General features: G+C 31.3%; 2 protein-coding genes and 1 non-coding gene across 3 annotated transcripts; 1 reads left to right on the top strand and 2 right to left on the bottom strand.

The window, feature by feature from the left end:
* The first annotated feature begins 3383 nt into the window (after positions 1 to 3383).
* Positions 3384 to 4363, top strand: LOC125601822 (probably inactive leucine-rich repeat receptor-like protein kinase At5g48380). Its single transcript, XM_048773825.1, has 2 exons — positions 3384 to 3478; positions 3658 to 4363. The coding sequence occupies exons 1-2, from the start codon at positions 3384 to 3386 to the stop codon at positions 4361 to 4363; spliced, it is 801 nt and encodes a 266-aa protein (XP_048629782.1).
* Positions 4364 to 6135: 1772 nt separating this feature from the next.
* Positions 6136 to 6208, bottom strand: TRNAK-CUU. Its single transcript has one exon. It is a non-coding gene; the product is annotated as a tRNA-Lys (tRNA).
* Positions 6209 to 6512: 304 nt separating this feature from the next.
* Positions 6513 to 7615, bottom strand: LOC125601823 (calmodulin-like protein 3). The gene has a single exon (XM_048773826.1). It carries the CDS (start codon positions 7030 to 7032, stop codon positions 6583 to 6585), a length of 450 nt encoding a protein of 149 aa, XP_048629783.1. The 5' UTR covers positions 7033 to 7615; the 3' UTR covers positions 6513 to 6582.
* Between the last annotated feature and the right edge of the window lie 1643 nt (positions 7616 to 9258).

The following is a 9258-nucleotide window of genomic DNA, read 5'->3' as shown; positions in this document are numbered from 1 at the left end:
ATACTAAATATCATAGGATTCAGTATATAGAGCATTTACCCAAAAAATCAATATTTTCGTAGGGGTTAACACATAGATTTTGAAAACAAATCAAAAATATGAAAATAATCTTTTAATGCATAGTTACATCCTTCACTAACATATGATGAAGGTCAAATAGGTTTAGAAATTTTTTTGTCTTCGTTTCTCTAGAGAGTATCGATTTTATAGTGGTTAGTCCACCAATTAAGGAAGTATTATGAAGTTTTACTAAATTAATTGACAAAAATTAAAACAATGCCCATGTACCATGAAAGAGAGTTTAATATACATTAATACAAATGTAGAATGTGTTTAGAAATTTTAAAACAACAGTAAAGATCATAGGCTTCAGTATATTGAACATTTACCAAAAAATTCAAAATTTTCGTAGAGGTTATTAGCACAAAGATTTTGAGAAAAATTCAAAAATATGAAAATTATGTTTTAATGCATAGTTGCATCCTTCACTAATATATGATGAAGGTCAAAGAGGTTTAGAACTTTTTTTTTCTATGATTCTTTAGAAAATAGTGATTTTATAGTGGTTAGTCCACCAATTTAGGGAGCACTATGAAGTTTTACTAAATTAATTGACAAAACATTAAAACGATGCCCATGTACCATGAAAGGGAGTTTAATATACGTTAATACAAATGTAGAATGTGTTTAGAAATTTTAAAACAACAATAAAGATCATATGCTTCAGTATATAGAGCATTTACCGAAAAAATTATATTTTCGTAGGGGTTAACACATAGTTTTGAGAAAAATTCAAAAATAGGAAAATAATGTTTTAATGCAAAGTTGCATCATTCACTAATATATGATGAATGTCAAAGGGGTTTAAAACTTTTGTTGTCTCCATTTCTCTAGAAAATAACGATTTTATAGTGGTTAGTCAACCAATTTATGGAGTATTATGAATTTTACTAAATTAATAGACAAAAAATTAAAAAGATGTCCTTGTACCATAAAATATAGTTTAATATACATTAATATAAATGTAGAATGTGTTTAGAAATTTTAAAACAACACTAAAGATCATAGTTTAGTATATAGACCATTTATCGAAAAAATCAATATTTCGTGTAGGGGTTAACACATAGATTTTGAGAAAAATTAAAAATTAAAAAATAAAAATAATATTGTTTTAATGCATAGTTGCATCCTTCACTAACATATGATGAAGGTAAAAGAGGTTTGGAACCTTTGTTGTCTCCGTTTTTTAGAGAATGACGATTTTATAGTGGTTAATCCACCAATTTAGGGAGTATTATGAAGTTTAACTAAATTAATTGACTAAATATTAAAATGATGCACATGTACCATGAAAGAGAGTTTAATATACATAAATACAAATGTAGAATGTGTTTAAAATTTTAAAACAACAGTAAATATCATAGGCTTTAGTATATAGAGCATTTATCGAAACAATCAATATTTTCATAGGGGTTAACACATAGATTTTGAAAAAAAATCTAAAATATGAAAATATTGTTTTAATGCATAGTTACATCCTTCACTAACATACGATGAAGGTCAAAGAGTTTTGGAACTTTTATTGTCTCCGTTTCTCTAGAAAATAACGATTTTATAGTGGTTAGTCCACCAATTTAGGGAGAGTTATGAAGTTTTACAAAATTAATTGACAAAAAAATAAATGATGCCCATGTACCATGAAATAGAGTTTAATATATATTAATACAAATGTAGAATGTGTTTAGAAATTTTAAAACAACAGTAAAGATCATAGGTTTCAGTATATTGAACATTTACCAAAAAATTCAATATTTTCGTAGAGGTTATTAGCACAACGATTTTGAGAAATTTCAAAAATATGAAAATTATGTTTTAATGCATAGTTGCATCCTTCACTAATATATGATGAAGGTCAAAGAGGTTTAGAACTTTTTTTGTCTATGATTCTTTCGAAAATAGTGATTTTATAGTGGTTAGTCCACCAATTTAGGGAGTACTATGAAGTTTTACTAAATTAATTGACAAAAATTAAAACGATGCCCATGTACCATGAAAGAGAGTTTAATATACATTAATACAAATGTAGAATGTGTTTAGAAATTTTAAAACAACAGTAAAGATCATAGGCTTCAGTATATTGAGCATTTACCAAAAAATTCAATATTTTCGTAGAGGTTATTAGCACAAAGATTTTGAGAAAAATTCAAAAATATGAAAATTCTGTTTTAATGCGTAGTTGCTTCCTTCGCTAATATATGATGAAGGTCAAAGTGGTTTAGAACTTTTTTTGTCTATGATTCTTTAGAAAATAGTAATTTTATAGTGGTTAGTCCATCAATTTAGGGAGTACTATGAAGTTTTACTAAATTAATTGACAAAAAATTAAAATGATGCCCATGTACCATGAAAGAGAGTTCAATATACGTTAATACAAATGTAGAATGTGTTTATAAATTTTAAAACAACACTAAAGATCATATGCTTCAGTATATAGAGCATTTACCGAAAAAAATCAATATTTTCGTAGGGGTTAACACATAGCTTTTGAGAAAATTTCAAAAATATGAAAATAATGTTTTAATGCATAGTTGCATCATTCACTAATATATTATGAATGTAAAGGGGTTTTGAATTTTTTTTGTCTCCATTTCTCTAGAAAATAACGATTTTATAGTGGTTAGTCCACCAATTTATGGAGTATTACGAAGTTTTACTAAATTAATATAAAAAAATTAAAACGATGTCCTTGTACCATAAAATATTGTTTAATATACATTAATATAAATGTAGAATGTGTAGAAATTTTAAAACAACACTAAAGATCATAAGATTCAGTATATAGAGTATTTACCGAAAAATCAATATTTTCGTAAGGTTAAAAAGGCAGCTACGTTGGTATTCATATAATATTTGATTCTCTTCTTTAACTGGATTTGACGCAACAATGTTGACTGGTAAAAATATTTTGATTATTTATTACGACATTAAATTATATTCTAGAATTCATATTTTCTTTCAGTTCATCTTCGGACAGACCAACACATTGGTCAAAACTTGACAGAATCAAATGCAGTTTTGTACAAATTGATGCTTCATCCTAGTGCATACAGTCTCCATTCTGGTTATATAACCATATGAACATGAATGGTACCGAGTGAAAAGGAAGAAGAAGAAAGGAAGTTGAAGAGCTATAAGCCTATAAATAATGCTGTTGACGCAGTGATCAAGCTAGCTGAATTTAATAGTAAACAGATTTCATTATATAATTTTTGTTCTCTTTGATTCAAATCTTTGGTTTTGGTCAATGTCTTCTTCTATGTTATTCATCTACATTTTCTTATACAACTTGTTCTTTAAGAATCATTTTCTTATACCCACGAGCCATGTGCTTTGCTTCTTCTTCTTCTTCTTCTTCTTGTTATCAAGGAGAGGTGATCAACAAAAGAAAAGAAACAAAACTCACCCTGTCTTGTTCCTGGTAAATGCTATCGTAATTTCATCAAGTGAGTCTTCTTTTCTCATCATTCGTCATTTCGAAGTTAGGCCATGATGGTTTGTGATTGCTAGATTCTTACTCGCCATCTTTAGGTGTTACGAATGTATTCTTTATTTGTGTACTACTAAATTTATCATCTTACATGTATGCTTTACTTTCAGGTTTATGATGGTTGCTAAGCTAGTTTGTGCCATTTTCTTCCGGAGCTGTCTCTGGGTGTTACTGGTCTCTAGCTTGAACTATTCATTTGAGACCGACATAAACTGCCTGAAAAGCTTAAAATCCCAACTCCAGGACCCCAAAGCACATCTTTCTAATTGGATATTTGGAAACTACAGTGAAGGTTATATCTGCAAATTCTTTGGCGTGGAATGCTGGGGTAGTGAACAGAATAGGGTGCTAAGCATCAATCTTGGGGGATATGGTCTAAAGGGAGAGTTTCCTAGTGGTGTTACGTTATGTACTTCCATGGAGAGTCTAAATCTCACTGGAAACAACCTATATGGCATTATCCCATCAGAATTTTTCTCATTTATTCCATATCTTGTTACTCTAGACCTCTCTCACAATAACTTTGCTAGTAATATCCCTGCTAGTCTGTCAAATATGTACTACTTAAAAACGCTTTTGCTTGATCATAACTGGTTCACCGGTCACTTCCCATCCGGGTTAGGCTCAAGTCCACGACTCCAACAGTTCTCAGTGTCCCACAATGATCTCGATGGTCCAGTTCCAGATTTCTACTCCATGGCTATTATCGCAGCCAGCATTTCTACAGCTGCCTTTTTTCCTGTAGGTGCATGCGTCGGTTGGTTCTATGTTGGCAAGACGCAGAAAAACCATCCAAAAAAAGAAGCAAAATCCTAACCAGATAAGTATAGAGTAAAATTGTTTCAGTGCACTTTGTTGTAATTTTTAACAAAAAAATAAATTTGTAACTGATGCATACACATTATTTACGTACTCAGTGTTGTAACTACGTTGCACGGATGCATCGGAACCTTGTGGATGCTTACGGAATCTCGCTTCCAAAACGCTTCTAAAATATTCTCTTTAAAAACACGTTGGAAGCTTACGATTCCGTTTTGGAATCACGCTTTCGTTCTTTAAAAAACACAATGTCTTATATCAATAAAAATATAAAATTATAGTTTTTAATATATATAAAATCCAAATTTTAATAGTATTGAATGAGAGAATATAAATATACAAATATTAAAATTAATACTATAAATTATCTTTATGCATTGAGGTTTTTTATTATAGATAAATCATATATTCAAATATATTATGTCAGTTAATTATAAAGTATTAAAAGTAATTAATATAATAATTTACTTTTAAATTTAATTTATGTGTATTTTCACAGTTTTAATATGAAATCATTTCAAAATTATTGTAAATGAATAATGTTTTATTTTAAATTTAAACCATATAATTTTTAGTTTTAGATTTTTTTTTTAAAATATTATATATGTATATATATATGTTTTTAATACGTACCCGCTTCCTAATTTTTTTAAAAATTTGATTATGCGTTTCCATACGCTTCTGCGTACCCGTTTCCGTTCATGTAACATAGGTGTTACAAAGAAGATTGTGTTGACCTTTAACCCTCACTCATATTTATATAGTCTTTCAGTATCACAGCTACACCAGAGGAGAGGAGAAAGCAATTATTAAGAAAACAACTAGCAACTATGACTTCTTTAGTAGTATTTTACATGATCCTTTCACTTCTTTAGTACTTTACATTATTTATGTAACCAATGCAAAATCCCGAAGAAATCGAGGAAAGTGTTTATAGCCAATGAACATACTTCACGTAACAGGAAAACCAAGGAAGATCTATTTGTACGTTCTTCAGTCATAAAGCGCTTAGACTTTATGTTCCATATAATAATAAGTCACTTTCTATGATTTGGTTTATGAAACTTTTTGAATGAATGAGGCTTCAAATTTTGTGCTCTGAAAGATCTGGTGAATTTAAGTTGCTCTAAGTTCCATCAATAATTCCATTAATTTTCTGGATGATCTGATAGCTACATTGTCATCGTCTGTTATAATATCAGTTCAGTACCCGTCTCTCAGGTCTCTATCAGGCCACTGCTAGGATTTGTTATATTGATCATACTCTTGTCTTCTCATCCATTCCCACCTGTGCTGTATTCTATGAACCCGGCTATACCCATTTTCTTTAACGCGTCTAAAAGTATTTCAGGAGCTACTGTGAGCCCCAATGCCTCAATGGGCAAGCAAGCCTTCTCTGAACTTTCTTCCTGCTCCAACCCGGAAACTAATGTGTTTCCATCTTTCATCACAAACCTGTTGGTAACATGCAGTACACTGAACCGGTTCTGTTTATCACTAGCTACAAGAAAAAGGTTTTTTTTTTAAGGAGATTCTGATCGAAATTTTTTTGGCCAGAAAATTTGATAGATTTCCAACGGAAATATAATTTGGTCAAAACTTTTCGACGGCAACAAATCTGACAGAAACGGTCAGAAATGTCAGAGCTTAATCTACTGACTTGGTCGCGTAATTAATTCTCAATCCATTACATTACGGAGGAGGGGAATGGCTGTCAAGTACTTGTCTATCTAAGCTCTCAAAAATAACACAAAAATGAAAAATAAATACGCCCACCGTGGGGCTCGAACCCACGACCACAAGGTTAAGAGCCTTGCGCTCTACCAACTGAGCTAGACGGGCTTTGATGCTAAAGAGCAGACGTCAGTTTAGAAAAATAGTCAAAAGAAATTTCAAATTCTGCATGGCATGATCTTTATCGTATAAAGCTTAAAACTGGTAATTAACAAGCGAAGTGCATCACAATTCACAACCAAATATTACAAATTATAAAAGAATCAGATCCATGGTTATGTTTCAGAGACCCATCAAAGCAAGTTCATCAACAATATTTTGTGATGAAGAATCAAACGAATTAGCTCACAAAGTTTCGTTATCTTTGCAAATCCATTTATTAATTCTCTTCAAGGTTTTGCCCTATATCATTCCGAAGAATAAAACAATGATTTTGGGTCACAAACCCTAACCCTAAAATGGGCTTCTTTTACAAGTTTTGATCACAAGGCGGCAAATCCACCAGCTTTCATCATCTTCTTAAACTCCTTGAAATCCACCATCCCATCTCCATCAACATCAACTTTGCCAATCATCCTCTTGCATTCATCAAGCGTCCTTCCTTGCTTGAGCCCCAAGGAAGCCAACACGGATCTCAGCTCTTCCACCGTGATGAACCCGTCTCGGTTTTGATCAAACACATTGAAAGCCTCTCTCATGTCCTCCTCCTCGTCTCTCTCCTCCATGATCGTCTCGAACAGCCCTCCGAACTCCTCGCTGTCCACGTACCCATCACCGTTGAGATCAATCTTCTCAATCATCTGCACCAGCTCTTGCTCTGGGATGTAGATTCCAAGATTCTTCAATGAATCATTCAGCTCTTGTTTGGTGATTTTGCCGTCGCCGTTCTTGTCGAACATTTGGAATATCCGGCAAAGCTCTGCTTGATCCATCTTAACTGAATTAATTATTAGTTTATAAGCTTTGAAGAGATAAATGAACGAGAACAAAAGTTACAAGATGAGTTGATAGAGAATAGGACAAGAGAAGGGAAGAAGGAGTGGTTCTTAAAGAAAAGGAGTGGTTGCCAGTTTTAGTAAATTCGTTACAACTGTGATCGTGATCTGCACCAGTTTTCTGTTGAACTTGTCTAATAATAGTTTTTTTTTGGTTCTGTAAGAATAAGTCTATATATAGATACACACGGAATGTACACATCTCCAAACAGTTTTCCGTTAGTATAGGCATTTCAGGTTGAATCTTTAAAAAACTCACAAATTTATGGTTAGGAAAGTTATAGAAACATAATTTTATTCAAAGTATTTATCAGTGCTTGTTCAATATTTTAAAGTTTTTGTATGATCCATATAATATGTTATTTATTGTAACTGAGCTTATATAATACAATGGTTAATTTGAACACCACGCTATTTCAAACATATAAAAAGCCACTTGAACCCTTTTGGTTTTAAAAAGAGAGAAATGGCGTTTACAATAGTTAAGGTCTGGCCTTGTAACCCAAAGTATACTGAAACAGAGAAGGTTGATTATATGGTTTGTAAAAAGAATATTCTTCCTGTTCTGACGAAGCACAACATTTTATATGCTCTCTTCTCATAATCTATACTTACTATACCTAAACTTCTTGGCCAAACTGAGCTATAGAGACACTAAAACTCAACAGCATGTAACCACAATTCGATACAATGTGTTCACTAACCTCCTTGAATTTTCCAAACTCCTTACAAACCATTAGATACAACACCATAATCTCTAAGCCTGATAAAGAACCTATCTTTTGAACAAGAATCAGCGAATATGAAATCAATAAAACAACATTTTCATACTTGAATCATCGAATCTTTTAAACAAGCAAGTTCTTTACCACAATTACAAAAAGTTCAAAACTTTAAAGAAGTTGTAGACGTAGATTAGTACACTATCACAAATCATGAGAACATTACATACACAAATGTTAACCCATAATTATACATGTTTTATGAAAATTTACATATAACTGTATAATTTTCAGCCATCTTATGAAAATCGATGTATGACTGTACCATGCTTAAATTTTTGTAAGCTTTCTCTCAATTAATTTTTTATAGTTGATACTTGATAGTAATCTAAGTTTCCAAAGATTTGAAATTTAGATCTTTAGAGTCGAGTCGATTTAGTCACGTAGTGAGAGTTTAGAGTCGAGAAGGTGGTTTGACGTAGTGAGAGTTTAGAGTCGATTATAGTCACGTAATGACAAGAACTAAGACATTTTTTATGATTCTTTAATTCTTTTGTAAATGAGTTCATATTTTGATCAATAAATTTCAAATTCATCAAAAAAAAAAAAGAAATTTAGATCTTATGGTTTAAAAATTATTAATATAAATGATTTTTTAGTCAAACCATGAAATTAAATGGCTTGCACAAGTAAAACAATATTTCGAATAACTTTGACTATGCCACTTAATTTTTTTTTCATTTATACCATATTGCATTCTTTCTACAGAGGTAACTCTAATGTCACTGTAAGTGAATTGGCATAAGGAGAAAGCAAAAGCGAAAATAGTTTTATTCATATCATAATAGTCTCTTATCGTGATAGATTCTGACATCTCTACAAAAAGATCATACGGTATATAATTTGTTACATAAACTAGTCACTTTTAAGAACTTTTAGAGTGAAATAAAAAACACCATAAAGTCGTTACATAAAAGCATCTAATGGTCGCATGTGTAATGAGGCTTTTAAGACACAAACCTAATAAGTACACTATTACTTTCGGATTGCCGCATCTCTGTCGATCGCCTCAACCCTTGCCTCTTGGCCATCAAACCTAAACTAATAAAAGTCTTAACTAATTTGATCACCTCCTCGTTTATATATTGTTTTGTTTGGACAATATGTTGAAGGAATGGTCAATATTCGGTTGATAACTTGATGATAACAGTGATCTGATGTGTTGAATGTTCTTTGTATTTTATTTTTTATTTTGAAAAAGGCATGTTCTTTGTATTCTTTTGTGTCTCTGTCTAAACAGATTTTATCCTATATATATCCAAAAAAGTTTTACCGGAAATTGACAATCATTTCCCATTCATAAATATCTGGTTGCTTTATTTTGTTAAAAAGAGTTTTACAGTCCAATCAATTAATACATCTACTTGTCTCTAACCCTCCC

Source organism: Brassica napus, unplaced genomic scaffold, assembly GCF_020379485.1.
Source record: "Brassica napus cultivar Da-Ae unplaced genomic scaffold, Da-Ae ScsIHWf_2661;HRSCAF=3418, whole genome shotgun sequence".
NCBI lineage: Eukaryota > Viridiplantae > Streptophyta > Magnoliopsida > Brassicales > Brassicaceae > Brassica > Brassica napus.
The sequence above is the reverse complement of the archived record's forward strand: the minus strand, read 5'-3'. Positions and strand labels throughout refer to the sequence as shown.

Bases quoted from the DNA above. Each gene is read 5' to 3' on its own strand.
- LOC125601822 (XM_048773825.1), top strand. From the start codon at position 3,384: ATGTGCTTTGCTTCTTCTTCTTCTTCTTCTTCTTGTTATCAAGGAGAG. The intron at 3,479-3,657 runs GTAAATGCTATC...CTTTACTTTCAG, and splicing joins CTCACCCTGTCTTGTTCCTG to GTTTATGATGGTTGCTAAGC.
- LOC125601823 (XM_048773826.1), bottom strand. From the start codon at position 7,032: ATGGATCAAGCAGAGCTTTGCCGGATATTCCAAATGTTCGACAAGAAC.